Genomic DNA, 23,702 nt, shown 5'->3' with positions numbered 1-23,702 from the left:
CAGGGAGACCGTGCCTCGTGAAGATCAAGCCAAATCCATCGGGGAGGAAACTCGTCCGCTTGAGGGGGATCAGACTACTAAAGGGAAGGACAGAAAGAGCCCTATAGATCAGGAGTAGTTTTTCCTTTCTTTTTTCTTTTTTGTTTACTTTGATTTAAGTTTTCTTTTTCAAATGTAAAGATTTTTGGGAGAACAATGTTTTTGTTTAACCGTTGCCTATTGTTATTTAGGCCTTGCATGTAGACATTTGCCCTTTATTGGGCTTTCATAATATTTTGATGTTTGTTGTTTGTATTTTGATCATATATTTGTCAATATATGTTTGCAATATATCCATCTACATTGGACATAATGAATTTAAACCATCCCTTGGAATGAACCTGTCCACTTGTGGACTTAGTATATTCAAGTCATCCCTTAGGATAAACTTGTCCACTTGTGGACTAATATATTTAAACCATCCCTTAGAATGAGCCCGTCCACTTGTGGACTTAATATATTCAAGTTATCCCTTGGGATGAACCCATCTACTTGCGGACTTCGTATATTCAAGTCATCCCTTGGGATGAACCCGGCCACTTGTGGACTAAGTATATTCAAGTCATCGCTTGGGATAAACCCGTCCACTTGTGGACTTAATATGCTTAAATCATCCATTGGGATGAACCCATCCACTTATAGACTTAATAATAATTCTTGTAGACATACGCATGACATAGTTGAATAACTCCTCTTATTGTGAAAAATATTCATGTACAGATTGTTCTTAGAAAGAAATAAGAAACTGCCCTTTCGGGCTTAAAAAGTACTATAAATAGTAAAAATTAACTAAAATAAAATAAACTGGAAATGAGGAATGTCGTCTTTCGTGCCCTCGTCTACTGGTAATACTTCTTCAAGTGCTCCGCGTTCCATGGGTGGTGTAGCTTTTGCCCGTCCAACATCTCCTGGTGGTAGGTGCCTCTCCTTTGCCATGACATGATTTTGTAAGGTCCTTCCCAGTTAGGTCTCAGCTTTCCCTAGGCTGGATCTCTTGTAGCGCCCGTCACCTTCCTTAAGACGAGATCTCCAACTTGGAAGTCCCTGTTTCTGACTCTGGAGTTGTAGTGTTTGGCCATGAGGTCTTGATACCATGCTAACCACTGCTCAATCATTGCCCTGACCTCGTCCACCAAATCAATCAAAAGGTGCATAGCTTCATCGTTCCTACTCTCATCATGGTTTTCAAACTCCGTAGCTTGTGAGTCCGACCTCAGCCGGGATGACTACCTCATTTCCGTATGCTAGTCGAAACGGAGTCTCTCCCATAGGCGTCCTTGTCGTCGTCCTGTAAGCCCATAAAACACTTAGTAATTCTTCTGACCATATTCCCTTTGTCCCCTTGAGCCGAGTCTTGATGATTTTGAGAAAGGATCGATTCGTGACCTCAACTTGTCCATTGGCTTGAGGGTGGGCGGGTGATGAGTAGTGATTCTTGATCTCCAACATTGAGCAAAAATCCCTGAACGAATCGTTGTAGAACTGCTTCCCGTTGTCCGAGACTAGTACTCTAGGTATACCATACCTATAGATTAATTAATTCAAACAGTTTACCAAAACAAATCACTATTCTATTCCATCTTGTTCCAAATTCCAACTTATTTCGCTCCATTCCACTCGTTTCGGTCCATTTCACTAAATTCCACTCGGTATGGTATCAGTTGGTATGTAAACGATTTTTTTTTCTAAACCCCATTTTTTTAATTACTTTACTTTTTTCTTTTGAGAAAATTTTATTACTTCACTTACATGTGACATTTTATTATTATTTTCCTTTAATAATGTATTTTTCTTATTTACTTTACTCAAATATGACAAGGTTTTTTCTTCATTAATATACTCAAATATGACATGTTATGTACTTATATTATGCAATAATGATATTAAGTATGTATATTATTTGATTTTGAAATCAACTAAATAAGCACAAGATACCACAATCATAATAAAATATTAGCTGCAAACCCACGCAATCCATGAGAATATTTTTAAGAACCATTTTAAGGTTAAACTTATTTTAAAGTAAAAAATTTATAATAATAATTCGTTAAGGATCATTTTGTGAATTGCCAAAAGAAAATTCTTACCAAACAAATTAATAAACTACCATTATTAAAAAAATAACCAAAGATATATGGCGTAACTCATTAAATTATTCAAAAACAAATTGTCAAGAAATCATTTAAATCAGCCATCACATATATGGCATGCCCTAGAAACTTCATAACTAAATAGTGTAAACATGGTTTTACAAAAACAATGAATTTAAATTGACATTAAAAGAGTAGAAAATGAAAAGAAGACATATCTTCATGTAAACTTTTGTGTAGTTGAATATTACTCTTATACTTGTGGACTCTGTTATGGTATGTTGATTTGTTCATATATATCTAAATGAGTAAGAATGTAACTATTATTTGAATGATTATTGTGATTTATTGATACTAAGCAATAAAAAAAATAATTAAAACCTAAATCTTTTTTCTAATATAATGGAGGAGAAGACAATTGATTGTAATTTAAAGTAATTAAAACAATAGAGAACATACTCATATAGTTATATGTTTGTATTACGTACCTAATCAAACAAAAAGTCATTCTTATTGTGTTTGTTGACTTCTATATTCAGTGAACCATTTTAGACAGGATGATTATTTTGCGTTAGACTCACAAAATTTTTAGATAGTTTATTCTGTTTTGACAAAGATGATGTTGATAATGAAAATAAAGATTATTTGTAATTTTTTTTTTTTTAGAAAAAGATTATTTGTAATATAAGTACACTATATGCCTTGTCATTTTTTGGTGCGACGCACTCCAATATGAAGTATATGTTATACAAATCTTTATTCTTTATTTCAAATTTTGAAATCCAAGTGGTAAAGGGGAAAAAAAACCAACAATTGCTAGAACATGTTAATGGAGAAGACAATAATGAATCAAAATTTATTTTGCCCAATATCCTTTTTACTATCTTCATTGCTACAATAAATCCAATAAAACACACCTTAGGAATTTTTCATTAGTGTTGAAAACCCATTTATGAATGAAGTTCACTAACATAATATTATTCTTCAACATTTGTTCTTCCTATTTGTTCTTCTATATGACCATGACCATGACCATGACCATGACCATCTTCGTTTTTTTAAATAATTTTTATAGTCATTTTACCAAACATGTGGAAACATAAAATTGCAAATCTTGGGATTACATTTAGCATTCAAATAGAGAGCAAACTATTTTTCTTGACAGCAATTCATAGTAAAATAGACATAAAAATAAAAAAATAAAACACATAATGCTCCAATATATAAATTAGACTTAACAAACCATAGGGTTTTAAGGAACAAAGCGACATCCCCACTCAAGAATATAGGATTGCTGCTTTGAAATGAGCTCTTTTTTAGCAGGAGCTAAATTTAAAACTATTCATCTTCTGGTTAAGAAAGATAGAAGGCGTCTAATGATTTACATATCATCTCTTTGATTTTATAGGGGTAGTGGTGGCAACTGAACAGGTATGAATTGGTTGGATTCAATGAGGAGATGAAGAGTCAAGATAGGAGGAGAGGGAGAGTCTTAGGCATTAAAGAGCTTACATGGGAAGTTGAAAGGAATGGAGAGAGGGAGAGTTAGGGGTGTTATGGAAGCTGAAGTGAAAATTGTGGAATCGTTAAAAGACTAATAGAAAAAGAATGGAAATAAAATAATTTAGTTTATTACTGGAAAGAAAATAATGACATGGTCGCTGATGTGGCTCAATAAGAGCGCAACAACAATAAATGTTACGCTTCAACTTTTAAATATAGATTTAAACAAAAAGCACAAGTATATAACCTTAACCATAACATATAGTTCTCTTTATGCCTTCAAAGGAATGATTATTATGCTATCTCCAAATAGTCCAAGAAAGAAAATGAGGTGTCACATTCCAAACTACACTATCATTCTTGTATACAACCCCATTAAAGAAAAGTGGTCTATAATCTACATCATTATCATTGATAAATTTGTTATCTCATTTTTAATTGAAAGTAGGAATTTTAGGATTCTCGATCCAATTCTTCATACTCTCGCAACAATCCTATATAGGACCCTAATTTTTTTTTAAAAGTTTTATACAACACAATTAAAGCATATCAAAATAAAGAAACAAACTTAGTAGGCAATAAAAACCTTTGTTAAAGTATTTGTTAATGGACCATTTTAGGAAAATTTTAATATCACATTCACAAGAAATATAAAAAGTTATCAAAAAGTCTTTTTTTTTTCTTTTTACATAAAAACTTTATAAAAATAGTTTCTAAATCAATGCTCATAAGGTATCCTCTAACTTTTCCCATAATAAAAAAATAAAATAAAAATAAAAAAGATTGCAAAAAAATCACTTCGTTTGAAAGAAAACCTTGAAATCCTAAAACAATTCATCAATAAAATGATGCAAACCTGGATATCAATGTCAAACACACGCTTCCCAAGACTCTTCCACGTGTTATTGTTATCAGGAAAAGCTGTTTCTGCAAACTCGAGAGTCACAATATAGTTTCCATTCTGGAGCCCCAAGAAATAGTATCTTAAAGATGAAGCAGACAAGCGAGCTGTTTGGAAAAACTCTGGCCCAAAATCATTAGTAAATACTAAGATATTAGTAGATATTGTATCTGAATATGATGTTTGCGCTGGCTTATTTCTCCCCGTAAATAATCCAACATTGCTAACTGCCCACTTGTTTGTGTTAGTCACATAATATGCAGCTGGACCAAGTGTCTCATTCTCCCTCTCATATAGAGTTTTAGTAGAAGTGGTTAGCTCAGGACCACCACACTTGATTGCAAACCCAAAATCTGAAGTTCATATGAAAGAAAATGTTATCGATATATAGGCTCAGGAGAGATGAAAGATTTACAAGGTCACATTATGTATATACTAATGTGTTCACAAGCATTATTATTACAATTTTTTATAGATACGATAAAGTTTCAATTTATTTGTTCACAAGCTTGTTATGCATTTCAATAGCCGATATGCTTGAAGTTAGGATTCTAACTTAAGTCTAATAGTCTAATACAAAGTGTTGGTGCATTTTAATATTGAAAATAATTAAATTAATTAATAAAACGATAAGTTGTCTAATTAAACGAAAACAATGGAGATTTCGTGCATAAAATATTTTAGTAAAAAATGGAATCCTACAAATTGATAACGATAGACTTGAGAGTGTCCCTATCTATACTATGAGTAATTAATTAGTGCTTACGTGGTATTCCCTCCTTTCACATAGTAGAAAGTCTAACAAATTGAATTCATTGTAGTGTCCACTATTAGTATGAGAGGAAATGTCATGCTGGGATGCACGGACGCAGCGCCGGAGGTGCCGCACCCGGGTCCAACGCGGCGACGCCCGAGGGACGCCGCTGCTCGCGCGTCAGTGTCGCGTCTGGCCGCATTTGCCACGTGTGTCCCCTTTTTTTCCAGGCGACTCGTGCCGATATGGCTCAAACTCGGCGCAATTCGCGCTAACTCGAGCTGAATCGCGCCGAATCGAGCGATACCAGCGAAACCGCCGAAATGGCCGATTTAGACCAAAATGGCCAATTCAGGCCAAAATTCAAAAAAAAAAAAAGGGGTGCGAAACGCACCATACGAACTTAATAACAAACCCTACTTCAGCCCACTTCATTCTCACTTCATCAAACCAAAACTTCAGCTCTCACGCCGCGTCACTCCTCAGTCCTCTCTGCCTCTTTGCAGTCTTTGTGCTCTCTGCGGTGTGCTCTGCTCTCCATCTCTGCCTTCACTCTTTGCCTTCAGCCCTTCACTCTTTGCCTTCACTCTCTATCTTTGCTCTCCGTTTCCCCTGTGAGACACAGCCTCTCGGCAATGCCGAGAATCCAAGTGTTAACACGAATTCTGTTAACACTCAATCAGAATCCAAGTGTTAACAGAAACTTCAACTCTCTCTCACACATTCTCAACTCCGGTATTGATATAAAACTTTCAATCTTAGTTTGATTTGTGATTTGTGAATTTGTGAATGTGATTTGTGAATCTTAGATTCTTTTCAATCTTAGTTTTATTTAGTTAATAGTTATTATTTGTGAATCTGTGATTTGTGAACTTGGTTTGATTTATTATTAATTTATTTAGTTAATAGTTATTATTTGTAGGTTAAATTGAATCTATTGAATTTGCAATGGACGAAGTTACTAGCACAGAAACTTCACCTTCGTCTAATCAAGAAGTACCAAATGATGAATCTCCTCTTTGGCAGTATGTGAATAAAGTAGAAAAACCAGCTAGTGTATCTGTTAAATCAGGGGGAAACACATACTTTAAGTACAATTATTGTGGTGTACTTTATATGGGATTTTATTCTAGGGTTAAGGCTCATTTATTAAAAATTATTAAAAATTCCCAATAAAGGAATTAAACCGTGCCCTAAGGTGACACCGAGTCATAGGCTGGAAATGCAGCAAATGCATTATCAAGTTGAGAATGATAAGTTAAAGAGAGAACGGAGAAGTCAAATTCCCTTACCCCCACCTCCCCCAGGCAGTGGGCCTATACCTATTTTCCCATTTCGGAGACATGAAAGGAGTAATAGTACAAATCCAATTGATGGTAAGAGGAGGAAGGTGGTTGTGAATAATACTTTGGAGAAAGCATACTAGAATAATGCTAGACATGAATTGGATAGTAGAATTGTTAGGATGTTTTACACCGGTGGGCTTCTGTTTAACTTTGCAAGGAACCCATATTATCGTAATTCCTATGCATATGCTGCTACCCATATCATTCCGAGTTATGTTCCTCCTGAATACAATGCTTTGATAACAACACTTTTGCAAAAAGAAAAAGCTCATGTTGAAGGACTTTTAAAACCAATTAAGGACTTTTGGCTTGAAAATGGTGCAAGTATAGTTTCTGATGGATGGTCTGATCCACAAAGAAGGCCACTTATTAATATTATGGCTATATTAGATGGGGGTCCAGTGTTTACAAAGGCAATTGATGGGTCAGGTGAGTTCAAAGACAAACATTATATTGCTAGGGTGTTGAAGGATGCTATAAAAGATATTAGACATGAAAAAGTTGTCCAAGTCATCACTGATAATGCTAGTGTGATGAAGTCTATTGGATCTCTTATTGAAGGTGAGTATCCTAAAATATTTTGAACACCCTGTGTTGTCCACACTCTCAATCTAGCTTTGAAAAATATTTGTACAGCAAAAAACACTGAAAAGAATGAAATTACATATGAGGAATGTAGTTGGATTACACGTATTGGTGATGATGCATCCTTCATACGTGTTTTTATCATGAACCATTCAATGAGGTTGGCAATGTTTAATGAATTTTGTCCATTAAAACTGCTCCAAGTTGCTAATACTAGATTTGCTTCGTTTGTTGTAATGCTAAAAAGGTTGAAGTTGATAAAAAGATGCCTTCAAGCCATGGATATTAGTGACCAATGGGCTTCTTATATGGAGGATGATGTTGGAAAGCTCAAAAAGTGAAAGATCTGATTCTAAGTGATCTTTGGTGGGATAATATTGATTATATTCTTGAATTCACAGCACCTATTTATGATATGCTACGAATAGCCGACACAGATAAGCCTTGTCTTCATCTTATGTATGAGATGTGGGATTCAATGATAGAGAAGGTGAAGGCAGTAATATATCGGCACGAAGGCTTGGAAGATGATCAGCATAGCTCATTTTGGAGTGTGGTGTATGATATACTCGTTGATCGATGGACTAAAAATTGTACACCACTACATTGCTTGCCTCATTCATTAAATCCTAAGTAAATACATTTATTTTCTATTTTCTTTAGTTCCCCCTTCTAGTAAAACACACCTTTCATTTATATTTGTTTTTTAATCTTTAACTCTAGGTATTACTCCATTGAATGGCTTTCGGAGAATCCAAAACGCATCGCTCCACATCGAGATTATGAAATTTCTATGGAAAAGAACAAGTGTTTGGATCAATACTTTGAAGATGTGAATGAATTAAGTGTGGTGAAGTTTGAGTTTGCAGCATTTTCAGGAGGGAGGTTTCCTTCACCAGCTGCCTTGACAGATAGGTGGGTCTTACAACCTTTGGTTTGGTGGCGATACCATGGCACCGCATTTCAAACTCTTCAAACCCTTGCCCTTAAACTTATTGGACAACCTTGTTCATCCTCATGTGCTGAGAGGAATTGGAGCACATACAAATTCATTCATTCCTTAAAAAGAAACAAAATGGCTCCTGCACGTGCTGATGATTTGGTATATGTGCATTCTAATCTTTGACTCTTGTCAAGGCGCAATGAGGAGTACATACATACAGCAACAAAGATATGGGATATTGGAGGAGACACTTGGAATGAGAGCGACATACATGGAGGAGCTGGAATTCTTGAGGGTGCAACCCTTACACTTGATGAGCCAGAGTTGGAGGCCATAGTTATTGGGAATGCTAGCACTAGTGCTACTACTAGTGAAAGTGAAGTTCGAAGTGAAGCTATTGATCTTGATGATGAAGATGTTGGCGTTTGATTGTCTTGTTGATTGTCTTTTATTTAGTTTTAGTTCAAACTTATGAGTTGTATTCTAATTTCTGAACATCATGGAATGTTTTAGTTTCAATCTTGTGGGTTGTATTTAATTTATGAACATCATGTTTTAGTTATTATCTATTATTGCTCTTAAATTTGGTATATGTTTATATAATGTGAAAAAATATGCTTAGTAATATATGAAAAATATAAATAAAAATATTTTTAATAATTTTTTAATCACCGAGTCCCGCCGCACCTGCATCCACATTTTTCAAAAATTGTCGAGTCCCGCACGCGCACGCGCACCCGCACCCGCACCCGTGCTTCATAGATGCCATGTCATTATACCCCATGAGTAACTAATAATTATACTTGTACTATAGCCATATGTGTGTGTGTGTGTGTGTGTGTGTGTGTGTGTGTGTGTCGGGGGGTAAACATTTGAAGATGGATCACTAGAATAGAATATTCTCCATTTCTGCAATTCTACATACACACTTTCCCATATATTTGACTACAACTTGTATATTGTCAACTTGTTATTGGATTACATTACTTACACACAAAACCACCATTAATACTTCTTGGTGAAAAGTAATCAAATCACCACTTGGCATATGTACAAGTTGTGGCATAGTATGTGCCCCCTATACTTTTTTCCTTATTTGGCTTCAATATATACTATTGGGTATTGATCTTCTATGATGAAGTTCTTCTATGTTTGAGTGCAAACCATGGAGCACTATCTTAAGGGGGCAATTAGTTGGCATGATATTATATTATATTGTAATGTTACATTATTATTATTATAATCTTAAATTCTTGTAATCTTATCGAAGGAATATAAGATTATAATTTTTGGTTCATTAGTTACATTTGCATCACATTCCAAGAATGTAACTAATGAATTTACATAAATATCACTTGAAATAGCTAAACATTTTTTATTTTTTATTTTTATAAAAAACCAAAAAAATAACAAAACAAAATTTTACTTTCACTTTCTTCCCTTTTCTCACAAACCAATCGATGACATATATTTTCTCACCAACCAAATAGTGACAAACAGATCTAAAAGCATTAGAATTAATCATGCAAATTTGATATCTCACGAAATCAAAAATCACAAATCTAATATGGATTTAAACACCAATCTGATCGAAATTCTTTAAATCACCCTTTAATTGACAACCTCAGCAATACCTACATGGCTTCCAACCTGATTTTTCATGCTCACACCAAGCACATTGAACTTTTTTTCTTTTTCTTTTTTTTCTTTTTGTTGAGAAAAAGCACATTGAACTTGATTATCACTCCATTCATAATTGTTTCCTATTTGACAGTCATTATGTGTAGTATTTTCCCCCCACTGATTAAATTGCAAATCTTTTCACTATGGAGCTTCACAAGCATCGGTATGAGCTTTTATATTATGTTAACCTCCCTAGACATACATGGAAATGTTAGAAAGCCCCTCGTTTAATGTTTCATTACATATATTTAGGCTCTTATTTGTTCCTAAATTCATGTAACTACCTTACAAGTAATTAATGTGTATTCAAAGAAATTATTCACTCTTACGAGAAGAATCATTCCTCCTCTCATAGGAGGTGTGGGTCCTTGTGTGGAACCCAGCTCCTCCCATAGGAATGAAAAATTTCTCTTGTGTTCCCCCCCTAAAAAACAAAAGCAATGTGTACTTATACCCTAATCAAGATAATTACAAACATACAAAAATACTCAAGTTTACAGTACTTAAAAATACCAGAGCCTCGATGGCAAGGAAAGCTCCGTTGGAGACAGTATAATCCTGAAGGAAAAGCACTAAAAACAGAAGAGAAACACACTAGTTATTCAAGCCAGTATATTTGATTGATACATATATTCTTATAGGGATTAAAATTTCGCTCTTGTAATGGGAAATGGTTCCTTAGTGATATCCAAATAAATCTTCTGCTAATAATACTACCACATGTTTGCCCCATGACAAAAGAGTCTCTAAATAAGTTTTGTTGTCTAATGCAAGATAGAAATTGCAATCACTAGAAATAACTATGATTGTCGCATGGATCCTTAACAGGACAGCACACTTCCATGAAGAGAAAGTATAATGTTACTATCTTCATCCTTTTTCTTTTTTCTTTATTTAGGTATTTTAGTCGGCCATGATTCCACGAAATAATATTTAATTTCCTACATTTTATGTAATTAATCTATATTTGTTTTTAATATCCCATATCTGGAGAATACAACGACAGACATATTTGACTGAATAAATCTCACTAAGGTGATACAACATGGCTTGACCAGTTCTAATTCATAAAATGTATTCTTCAATTTGAATACTTTGATAACTAATGACTCTTGAGTTGTTGGAGATAATTACGGGATCTCTCTAATTTTCAGCTATTAGAAAGATAAGACATGAGTCTGATACTATATTAGAAAAGATAAAACATAATTCTAGTACTATGTTAGTAAACATGTAACTTAACTTTGAAACCATTATAAAGTGTATGCAAAAATATGAAGAGAAAATAAAGAAGGAAAAGAGAAAGAAATTGGAATAGAGAAATTGCATATTTACTTTTAAGCTCTATGCATTACAATGAACTCATTGAAGGTTATTTGTAGTATAACAAACCCTAGACTAACTATTCACTATTCTAGAGTTACAATACTTGAAATACAAGTAGGATTAGATATGAAGCATATGGACAACAGGCTTGGGCATTGACAAGGATTAGGCCTTGATATCTTTAACAAGTCTCCCTCAAACTCATGGTGGAAACTTGAAATAACTTGAGTTTAGAGAAAAAGTAAGACCTCAAAAATCATGATTAAATTGAATGTGAAATGTACCAGGCTTGACCAAATGAAGTGCAAATGATAAGCTAAAATTAAGGTCAGATGGCATGTGATGATAGACGTTTGAATTTTAAGCATAATGCATGCCATGCCTGTGGAGACCACTAATCAAAGACATGGTCTAAAATACTTTGCTTGAAGATTATAGAGACGCATGGCCAAAAGAGAAGCATGGCCAAAGAGAATGCCAATAAAGACCACTTATCAAAAATGTGGTTCAAATAACGCAACCTAAAGATGATGGAGATGTGTGACAAAAAAAGCCGATAGAGGAGGTGGCCGATCTACCTGATCCATGATATTCGATCAAGATGGTTGATGACGCATGACTGAAATGAAAGTCAAAGACCAGAAGGAGAGTAAAGATGCACGTGCCCATCGAATGTAGTTGAAATCGCCAATATTGTCTTATCATAAAGTATCAAATCTTAGAAAGATGCGTATAAGGTTGTTAGAATCCTACCCACAACAGGGAATAAATCAAGATGAACCTACAGGGTGTCCACTAGCAATGGTGAAAGAGAGAATCTTGATTTAGTGATTAAAGTAATAAAGGCCAGTAATAGAGGCCACTTGGGGCTAGTATCATATTAAAAAAGATAAAGCATAACTCTGATACTGTGTTAAAAAAGACTTAACATAGCTTTGAAGCCAATACAAAGTGCATGAGAAAATAAAAAAGGCAACATGAGAATACAAAGAATTAATGTGGTTTGGTCTTAGAGGCCTACATCCACAATGGAAAGTCCTTAATGGCTAAATCATTACTATTAAGTTCTATGTATTACAAAGAACCCATTTAATGGTATTTATAGTAGGATAAATTCTAAACTAACTATACACTACTTTAGGGTTAAAATACTTGCAATGCAAGTGAAATTAAATACAATGAACATTCAAAACAGACTAAGACCATGATTAGAATTGGACCTAGATATATATATTTAATCGAAACAATGTATAGAAATACATGCAATTGTTTAGTTATGTTTTATTTTCTACCAATGATTTTTCTATCACATAATACTATTACACCATTATAGAAGAATTTAAAATATAAAACAAAAAAACAAAGACATGCTTAACTATTTCAAACATTGGCTCACCCTAACATATCAAAGTGACGTGATGGGGAAGATTGGGAATAGGGATGTAAATGACCAGCTCAAGCTCAATTCAGGAAAAAACTTGTTTATGTTCGTTTCTTTAGCAAACAAGCCAAGTTCAAATATAATAATGTGTTCGTGAACAAACTTATGAACATGCAGGCTATATTTAACTATATATAATATTATATTTTATATGTATATTTGTTCAAAAATGTACTTATTTAGACTTAAGAATGGATTGTGCAAGTTTGTAATCAGGTTCATATAATATCAAATTCGTATTTGTAGTTCATTGATAATATAAACAGTTCATTCATAGTAAAATTCATAGATTTGTGAAGGGGTAAGAAATTTTAGTCATGAGTTTCCTAAATATGAGAAAAGAATAAGTTAATCAAGTAGTTTATGAACAAGCTCGAGCTTGTTCACAAGAAAATGAACTAAGCTTGTACATGTAATCTTTTCTGGTAAGCTCAAGCTTGACTTGAGTAATTGAGTTCTAAATAAAATTACATAAACAAGCTTGAACTTTTAATGTTCGGCGTGGCTTGGCTCATTTACAACCCTAATTGGGAAGATTTATCGTGCATTAGGCCAATTTGGCTTCCTCTCCATTGGTCAACTCTGTTTAATGAATATGTTAAACTAGTTTAATTACCAAACAAAACCTTATATTGTCAAGAATCTTGTGCCTCAATTATACTTTTTAATTTATTTCATGAGAAGACTTTGGGTTTGAATCTCCTTTTCACCTATTAGAATATAATCCCAATCGGTTCATGCCAACTATACTATTCACGTGGTATAGTGTACTTTTATGTACTTAATTTGTGCTTCACAATTACCTATACTTGTGTACAATTTTATATAGTTCAATATACAAACATTTAGTTTTAGCTTTGGGAATCTCTAGGAGTCAACACTTACAGGGTTGGATGGAGTTGCACAAGGAAAATTTCAAGAGAAATTTCATTCATTATCAAATAATCCGTTTACATAGGAGTACATTATTGTGCTAATATTGACTGCTAAACACTTATTCTAACTGACGCTGGAAACTCTAATTCTAATTGACTTAGGAATCCTGATTCTACATAACTTGGGAATCTCAATTATTGAACTACAAAAGTATTCTTGAATCAAATAAAATATAAATATTTATTACCTAATTAACTAGGAGGACCAAAAGTAAAATACATTGACCAATAAAAATACAACTCACTTGCAAAATTAAATAAAAGTAAATGTAAATTATTATTTCCCTGTTCTTTGGGCAGTGTTGTCTAAAGCAAGCAATAGAGAGCTACAAGCATAAACGGTTTTAGGAGTTTCAACAAATGAAGAGCTCACTCCCTTGGCCACAAGTCATTGAGGTGTAAATAAAAATGTTTCAAGATTTTTTATTGGCTTCCAGTTTGGAAGTATCAAAGGTATGTGATTTTTATCTAGTGTTGAAGATTCATGTAAAATTGTCACTTTGCGCAAAACTACAAGCAGATTTGGTTCTTATTCAGCAGTGCGACTGTGAGTGTTATGTATGAGATACATATATATTTCCAACAAATTCAACCATTTAACTATAGCATAGATAGATTTACCTGCTGTTTGAACTTTCTAGCGTGAAGTTGTTGGCAACTAAATTACTGCAAAGTATACAGTTTCATCGTTAGTGAAAGAGAATGGAAACCCATGTTCAAAATTCAAGAATTTGTATGATTTCTTGGGAAATAAATAGTCAAGAGTTGTAGGTTATAGGATATTGGGAAAATAAACAATGTATATAGAAACTTTTCAAATTCCGTAAACTAGCAATGAAGTAAACAATAACAAACATACAGTTGTAAATTTAGTTGGTTGACCCAAGAAGGTAAACTGCTTCCCACCAAATAATTGTAAGACAAATCACTGCGAACATAACATAACAAGGATATTACATGGTCCATGTAAACAATGCCATGTTCAGTACTAATTTACATTGCAGGAAAAAATAAAAAATAAATTTCACATGTTTCCCATAAATCATAATATCATTCTTGTCCATGTTGTTAACTGCACCTGGAAATCCATATATAAATAACGTTACTAAGTAAGCGAACCAGTAAGGGATTGAAATGCAACTTAGAGGCAATCACAATTACTATTTTCTGTAAATGGTATAATTATATTTTTACTCCTTGAAACTTGGTGTAAGTTTGATTTTGGTCCTTCAAGTTTTAAAATATTGGATTTGGTCCATGAAATTTCTAACAGGAAATAATTTCTTCTCTTTTCTAATCAATTTAGAAGCCTTATACTTTCAATTAACCAAAAAGAAGAAAAGCAAAAGACTTAGAGAGATCCAACGTCCATATTCTCTAATTCAGCAGGTCTAAAGTGACGCTAAATTGATTCTCGTTCTCAAACTTAGCTGCACTCTCCGAATGCCCTTTCTCTCCCTCTCTCAGCAATCTCTTATCATCTCCTTTATTTCACTTAATATCTTCAAAATTGTATTTGCCCACTTTTTATATCACTACGGTGGCAGGGGGCTTAAGATACATTCACACTTGCTAGTGTAGGTCCTCGGGGCTTGACTTATTGCATGTGCCCCATGATTGCTTTGACCAAGAGAGAAATATGGGTTACTTGCCGCTCAGACATGTTTCTATTTATCTTAAATATTGCTACACATCCTTATATAGATGAATATATTCGTTTAATATCGCCAAATATACTTGCTTCGCCTTGCTTATAATAACCTAACATGTTTCTTCACATTTATTTGTAAATGCATCATAGTTGTCAAAACGTGAATCCTATTGTAAATCGGTTTTTCATTTTTATGTATTGTGTTTCACAAGATACACAGACAGTGTAAAATTTATTTTAAAAAAATATATAAAATATACACATTTAAATGATATGTTTATTATAAAATTAGAACATATGCAATGATGCAAGAGCCAGTGAGAAGACAGGTTTCCTATATTTTATTTGATTTTATGTATCAAGGAAAATTTTGTAATTTCCTAATATTCTAGAATGGACTGTGCTTATAGTCTATTGGGTCTTACTTTAGTTTTATTAAGCTTAGATATTTAGTTTGGGTTTAGTAATAAAGCCCAAGGAGTCCAAGTCCAAGTCTTATTAAGGTTTTAAGAAATCTTAGTTCAACTAGGATTAGGTATTAGTCTTCTATTTAAAGAGTTGTAGTATTTTTTATTGAGTTAATTATTAATGAATGTTTTCAGAATTTAAGAACTATGAAGCTTTCTTTTATGGTTTGTGTGATGCAATCTTCTCCGAGGTGTGATGCCAAGGAACCCTATGAGTGATGCTTAGGAAGTCTAGATGTGATTCCTAGAATTTATCTATTTTCTTTAAATTTACAATTCACGGTTACTACTCACATCACTGTTCACAGCAACCCAAGTCTTAATTGTCACATTTGTTTTCATTCCAAAACCCTATTAATCCTCGTCCCCTTTGAAAACCCTATAATCCCTATTATTTTCTAGCCTATTTCCCACCAAAACTTAACCCTAATTCTTCAAAACCCAAGCTATACCAGATCTGCCCCTTGTGTGCTAAATAAGATTTTGTTGTTCCCCTTTGTCCTACATCATGCAACTAATGACTAATTATCACTTACACTAAAATATTTGACAAAAATAACCAAATTAATCAAATGAAATTATATTTATAACATCTATACTCAAATTTATCAAATGTAATAGTGATAATTCATAATATATAAGTTCAAATACTTTTTTATCCTCATCATATTCATCAGAGAGAGAGAGAGGCTTTGGGTGGAGTTGAAGAGCAAAGGAAAAGAAAATCTAAAAGTGGGCAAGTATGTGGTCTAAAATTTTAGGAAAAAAGAGGGAGAAAAAACTCATGTTGTCTTCATATTAGGCTAAAGTAGTAGTAGCCAATAATTTTATCTGAAATCAAGTAAAAAAGCATTCGGGGCTTAAGTCAAAAAGCCTAGAATTTTAGTAAAAAAACTCATTTTAAACCATATGTTCATGTCCTCCAATGCATATGATTCATACAATATAATACACGCCTATGCGTCGTAAAATTCAAGAACTCTTTCAATATGCTCTTACAATACAGAACTTTTTTGTACGTGATATGTATCGTTTATCATAGGATTTCGACAACTATGGTTTAAATTACCTACACATGAGAAAAGTATTTTCTTCTCATTAATTCGATATTTCCACTGCTTATTATATTATATTTTTTGCCTAGGAGAAAATGCAACGATAGCAGCCAACAGACAATCCATTGACATGACTACCGTACTTGAATACCCAAAGAATCTGAGCCTAGCTACTAACTTATCAAAATGTGACGCATGTCATGGGCACAAAAAGAACCCAAACACCATATTTCCATATCTTTGCTTTCTTTCTGGATTTTTCTTCCAAAGGAGAGAGATGGTTGAGAACCATCTTATATTTATCTCCTTTCAGCAATGCAATTGATGTTTATCCAAAGAGGGGGGTAAAACGAGAGGAAAAGGATGCTAATTTTTACACGACTTCATTAAGTGCACCATAATGTTGTTAAACGAAAATAATGTATCATGTACTTACACAGTGTGAAGAGAGGGGATTTTTTGTGCAGGCAAAGTGCCACTTAACTCATTATTTCCAAGAAACCTGACAATGAAAGGCAATAGTACATTCTTTGATGTATTGAGTATGTTGTGTTGAACAATTTGCAATTAAGCAAATGAGGTATATTACAACTTACAAGTAATGGAGCAAACTCAAATTGAAAAGCAAGTCTGGAATTTGTCCTCTAATACTATTGAAACTCAAATCCCTAAAACCACAAAATAGAACTGTTAGATGGATTGATAAAAAAGGTAATGGGGAAACTATACCTTGCATGAGAGCTATTCAAAAAAGTGTTACATTTTTAAATCATGAATATTCTAAGTAAAAGGTCAAAATACGTAAACATTCCCGACAGTTCAGCTCAGACGCAAATTGACTCTTTGGGCTTTCAATTCTTGCTTATAACTACTTGAAATTTTCACATTATTGAAACTGACCCCTGAGACTAATTTTGTTTGCTCTTAGTGATGGAAAAGAATCAACATGTTGCATCATTTGAGAATCATGTGCTTTACTGAATTTGAGAAAAATTGCAAATTTCTTTTATTTTATTGTTATTTGTCTTTCATTTGGAGCAAAAAAGGGAAAAATGCTTACCAAATGTGAAAAAAAAAAATCACAAATTTCTTATATGTTGTTATTCGTGGTTCATTTGGTACAAATCAGTTGTTACGTATCATATATGGTTGCTTGATTCTTTTCCATCATTGAGATCAAACAAAAGTTAATTCGAGGGGTCAATTCACAAATATGTACATTTTAGGGAGTTACAAGGAAAATTTGAAATCCCAAGGGATCAATTTGCAATCGATCCAAACCCCAAGGGGTGTTTATGCATTTCAGCCAAAGTAAAGTAGCACCAAATCACATATGAGGAACCCCGTAATTTCCACAAAAAGTTATCATCACATGGTTCTAGATGTATAAAAAAACTCTATCTACAAGAAGTAATGAACAACCACAATCCTTATGCAACAAGAGCAGGCAATATTTAAACGAGATGCATCATCCCTACAAGAAATTAGGAACAAGAAAAAAATTGAAAAAAGAGATCAAAGAAAACAGAAAGAATTTGGATCCCTCATTCAATTATAAATAATGAGTTCTTTTTGCAAGCATCAGGGAATAACCTTATGATTATATCACTTTATGTGATCAACAGTTAGATTTTAGTGGAGGAACCTCATGAATTCCTTTCACCAGGTTGGGGTTGTCCAACCTCATAAATAACAGAGAGGTCCCCAATTCCATTGCTCTGGATTTGATTCAAATTCAACTGATAAATTTCCAGCTCCACATTTATCTAGAGTCACAATCAATGGGTATTACTTACAAAAATGAAAGGTGTTGGTATTCTCCTATATTTGATGGAATTGAATCAGAAATGCAATTATTCCTCAGCCTTCTGCAAAACATGTAACTAATTTGTTATACCATTATCTGGAAGAGAAACAGAGAAATATAGCTGCTCTGGTGTTGTAGTACAAGAAACTTAGAGACTTCATATCCTTAATAAATGCCAACGAAGAGCTTCCATTAGACAATCCACTGAGTCTCCTACAATGACATCACACATTAGATATTTAGATTGTTAGCTTAAGGAATCTGCATAATACAAACAAAAATGACTAGGAGATGTACAATAAATTAAGAAAAATGCTAGAGATATAAACATTTTTACAAAAAATTTTACAAATTGCTGATGTGGTAAGTAATTATTGATAAATAAAAAAGTAATGTTATTAGTAGGCCCAAATGAGAACCCATAAGAAATTGGCCACAACAACAGTTTGTAAAAATATTGTAAAATAGTTTATGTCATAAATTAATTCCATATACCAGAACACTACACCTCCATCTCATATAAATGTGTGTTGTATATACTCGACTCATAAATAAAGCTACCCTTATATGAGAGGAATGCATATTATACCGAGTGCACTAAATAATCTCATAAAATTACTCACAAGTCTACCAGGGAAGTCAAATTGGAAAAGGTTGAGGGAATTGGACCTTGGAAAGAGTTTCCTTCAAGCACTCTACAAAATTGTGAGTAGATAATCATAAATTGTGAACAAATGCTTTTTTTTTTCCTGTAGAATATGCAAGTAAACTGTTGCTTTCCATATATTAATGCGAGCAAATCATGGATTTATTGATATGAGTTGATTATGGGATTTGATTTATTCAATAACAATGATTTTTAATTCAAATTTAAAATATGTAACTGATTTATGGCTGAGTTTGTGTAAAAGCATTCACGGTAAGAAAGCTAAAAAATATAGCGTTTAGCAACTCAAAACACTACATTAGCTATTTTAACACCACACTTTATAATACACCCAACATCAAAAGTTTTATTTTAACATTCAGCACATTAAAATAATATAAACAACAAAATAAAATTATATATCCAAAATAATAAATAACAATCACAACCATCAACACATTAAAATAATATTTTTGTTTAACACCACACATTAAAATTTTTTTTTTTTTTTTTTTTTTGTTTTAAGCTATAGTGAGCTGCTATCTATAGCAGCTCACTGTAGCTGATACTCAAATTTTTTTACATTTCTCTTCTTTGCTGTAGAATACAATTTAAGGTTATTGGTTGCTAAATTGACTTTTTAGTCTATTTAGCAACCTTATTGCAGATGCTCTAAGATGCATTTGAAATAGAGGTTCCATTGTGATATATTATCAAATCAAGTGAATGTGAGATGTAGTTGTTTAGCTTTAAGAACTGTGGATGATGATTTTAAAACACTTTAATTTCTTTTCTTCTTTGGTTCTTCCGTTATCTTGTTCTTGTTTCTTTTATTTAAAATTAGTACTAAATACTAAAATTTTCTGAATCATAATTGTACAGTAACAAAACTGAGCTTCATCAAACATGATTTAGAAGAAACTAAAGAGATTAGGGCTAGGAATATCATCTTACAAGCTCGTAAGATTTGACCAAGTCCCTATGAAGTCCGGTATCCTGCCTGTAAGATTAGTGTCTGATGCCCACCTGAGACCAAAAGAAATATTTCCACACTATGCCATCACAATTCATGTTTTTATATTTATCTCTATGGAATTTTTTTAAAAAGTTTTCAATTGAAAAAAGTAGTAGGCATCTAGTTCTTACACTATCCAGAGGTTCTGTAATTTAGCAAATGTTGAAGGGAGCTCGCCACTAACTCCAGAACTATCAAAGTTACTGTCAAGGTAAACAATTTACATAATTAACTAATATTCGATACTCTCAAAAAAACACTGATATTTGATATCCTAACCTTAGCTCGTTGTAATATCCTAGAATTATTTTTTGTTAGTTTATATATTAGGATCATTTTTTAGGAAAAAGATAGTGATATATTAGCATTTCTTTTTTGTAAGTAATAACTTTAAACAGAAAAAGGAATCACTAAGTACACAAGATTTATACTAGTTGTACATCACAATTAAGCACTAAAAGTATAGTGATCAAGAAACTCTAAAAAGTTGGAGCAAGAAAGACATCCTACCGCCAACAACCAATCAAACAAAGTTCTCAAAAAATGCAATTTCAGGTCTAGAGTTGTCTGCTCACCTGTCAAAAGTACTTGCATTTTTAATTCCCCCCTTCTTTCAACAAAAGAGCTCTCAATTTTGCCTCCAATTTATTTCTTTTAGAAGGGTATTTTTCTCTAATTTTACACATACCTGATCATGTTGCCTTCTCTTCTATCAAGGAATCCCTTAATGGCATATCATGTACAAGCATCCACACACACACTATCATACATCATGCATTCATTTCCATTTAATTTGATCATATATCTCATCTCATCACGTCGTGTATCACATTCCATTTCATCATACATCTCATCCTATGTCATCATACATTTCATTTCATATCATCACACATCACTCCATCCCATCATGTATCACGTCCTATATCTCATGTGCATGTGAATGATCATATTAGTCGTGCTTTCACTTACCCCATCGCAACACCACAACACACTATGTTAGAATGTACATGTTCTTATGCATGTTCATATTGAATGTCAGCATTGGCTGGGACCTTGGGTCTCGTTAATTGATCCAAGCCTGTGGGTTGGGGTTTTCCCTTCAAGTAGGAGGACTCTTGTCTTGTGGGCTGTCATCCATAGCTCCGGTTTATTTCACTTCCCATTCACCACTAGGCCCACAAGCCAAAATGAGCTTAAGTTAAATTTCAAAAAATTCATTGACCCCCATATCTTACTCTTGACAAATATATCCTTGTACCTTTATCCCCATATCACGCACTTGACAGATATTTCCTTTTTCAGTTTGCATGATCTCCACTCTAACATTTCTAAATATTAAGGTATATATCCTTATATGAACGTGTATCCTAATGTAGGCCTAGGTGTTGCCGCCATGCCTGATTGAGATTGTCATGGTTAGCTGGTGGACACTCAACTTGCAGAGGCATCAGTGCCTCCACCACACCAAAATAACCTGACTCACCCAGCCCCATAATCTTAGCCTTCCAGTATAATCACAAATCCCCAACTCCTTTTCACCCCTAACTCCGTCACTGATAAATACCTACCACACTCTTTTTTTGAATCAGGAAAACCTCGCCGTTAAGTACCTCCATGATGGTTTTGTTGAGCACCTTATGGCACGATTGGTAGCAAAAGAGTGTACACAAACATATGGTGTTGATAATCTGGAAACCTCCTCACCTGTGGCATGTCTCAATTTTGTTCAAATCCTACTATCCGTTGAAATTAGTTTTTCCTGGCCTTTATATCAACTTGATATAAAGAATGCCTTCCTTCAAGGAGAACTTTATGAAGAAGTGCATATGAATCATCCCCTGGATATATTGTTGCTAGTAGTGATCACCTTGTATCTCACTTGCTAAAGGCCTTGTATGGCCTAAAGCAATTTTCTCATGCATGGAATGATCAGCTTAGTGCTGTTGTAGTAGGGTATGGATTCTGACACTCTACTTCTGATCATTTTGCCAGTCCGTCACTCCACCTCTAGAATTATTGTCTTGATTGTGTATGTGGATGATATTAATATCATCAGTAGTGACTCCATAGGTATTGCTGATTTAAAAAAGTTATTTGGGAAAACAGTTTCATACCAAGGTCATTGTTGCTCTCCCTCATTTTCTCAAGATTGAAGTTGCTCATTATTTTCAAGGCATTATTTTGTCTCAGAGAAATTTGTGTTTGATCTTCTGCTTGAGACTGGTCTCTTAGGTGCTTAACCTATTGATAATCCTATGGACTACTGTTAAAATTGATGGTGAACAAGGTGATATCTATCCTAAATGATGCCAACGATGTGTTGGGAAGTTGAATTACCTCACCATTACTCATCTTGATATTATTATATAATTGATGTGCTTAGACAGTATATGCATGCTCCTCATCAATCTCACTAAGAAGCACAAGCCATTGAGTTATCTAAAGAGTGCTCTAGGATGAGGATTGTAGCACAAGCCCTTACTTCTCTATCTGTGACAGTATTTAGTGATGCTAACTAAGCTAGTAGTTGTTTTGATAGACAGTCCACCTATAGCTATTGTACCATTGTTGGCAGTAATCTTGTTACTTGGCACAGTAAGAATCAAAATGTTATTTCCGTTTCTAGTGCTAAAGTTGATATCAAGCTATGGCTCACGCTACTTCTGAGATGTTATGGGTTCAATGTCTCCTATACGTATGCATAGCAGATATGCATAGGAGATATCAATGTTTCTACTCCTATTCATATGTATTGTGACAATCAAGCTACTATCTTTATTGCTAACAATTTGGCGTTCTATGAGCATACCAAACATATTGAGATTGATTATCACTTCATTCAACATTTATTGGTGAAGAAACAGATTGTCTCTTCATCTGTTCCTTTTGATTATCTATTTGGTTATATCCTCACAAAACCATTACCTCATGCAACTTTTCAACGATTGTCATTCTAGCTAGGCATGTTTGATCTATATGCTCTAACTTGACGGGTAGTGTTGGAATTACTTTTTGTATTAGCAGGTGAAGGGCTTATTAGTGTAGCCTAAACCTTTTTCTCAAATTTCTTTCTCTCTCCAATTTTCTCCTTTCTTTTTATCTCTTTCAATCCTAATATCTCATATTCACAACTCAACTAAAGCAGTTAAAGAATTTGAAAACCAAAAGTTAAATAGAAAATTAGAATGCTAGTTAGAATCTTTTTTGAGAATATTTTATCAAAAAGTCAGTTATCAATAAAATATCAGTCTATTCTTCTTCTTTTTAAATGGATTCCACATCCCTAGCTTGTGGATTCCAGGTATTTGAGGGTCTAACCATTCACTAACACTTCTTTTTATGCCATGTAAGATGGTATTAAAGACTTGACTAGCTTAGTCTGATGACCAAACGACAAAGCTAACAGTAACCACCCTCTTGATGACAATCAAAGGGTGTAGTCCAACGGAATTACAGTGATGCTATGATAGTTCAAGATGTGGTGTTACAATCCTATAAATAGCAAGAACTAGCTA

At 33.6% G+C, this 23,702-nt stretch overlaps 1 protein-coding gene across 1 annotated transcript in view; it reads right to left on the bottom strand.

Annotated features, from left to right (window-relative positions):
* Positions 1 to 23,702, bottom strand: part of LOC142615752 (putative LRR receptor-like serine/threonine-protein kinase At1g56140) — a 34,370-nt gene that overhangs the window by 6,515 nt on the left and 4,153 nt on the right. The window contains exons 7-17 of the mRNA XM_075788575.1: positions 20,319 to 20,390; positions 20,127 to 20,198; positions 19,150 to 19,221; positions 18,668 to 18,739; positions 18,516 to 18,587; positions 17,316 to 17,387; positions 17,156 to 17,221; positions 14,406 to 14,474; positions 14,168 to 14,212; positions 10,343 to 10,416; positions 4,489 to 4,886 (exon numbers count right to left, since the gene is read on the bottom strand). Of these exons, the coding sequence (XP_075644690.1) occupies positions 4,489 to 4,886; positions 10,343 to 10,416; positions 14,168 to 14,212; positions 14,406 to 14,474; positions 17,156 to 17,221; positions 17,316 to 17,387; positions 18,516 to 18,587; positions 18,668 to 18,739; positions 19,150 to 19,221; positions 20,127 to 20,198; positions 20,319 to 20,390 (1,084 nt within the window). The remainder of the gene's footprint in view (positions 1 to 4,488; positions 4,887 to 10,342; positions 10,417 to 14,167; positions 14,213 to 14,405; positions 14,475 to 17,155; positions 17,222 to 17,315; positions 17,388 to 18,515; positions 18,588 to 18,667; positions 18,740 to 19,149; positions 19,222 to 20,126; positions 20,199 to 20,318; positions 20,391 to 23,702) is intronic.

Source organism: Castanea sativa, chromosome 11 (genome assembly GCF_040712315.1).
Source record: "Castanea sativa cultivar Marrone di Chiusa Pesio chromosome 11, ASM4071231v1".
NCBI classification, from domain to species: Eukaryota; Viridiplantae; Streptophyta; class Magnoliopsida; order Fagales; family Fagaceae; genus Castanea; species Castanea sativa.
Note: the sequence above shows the minus strand (reverse complement) of the source record. Positions and strands in the feature narration are given on the sequence as shown.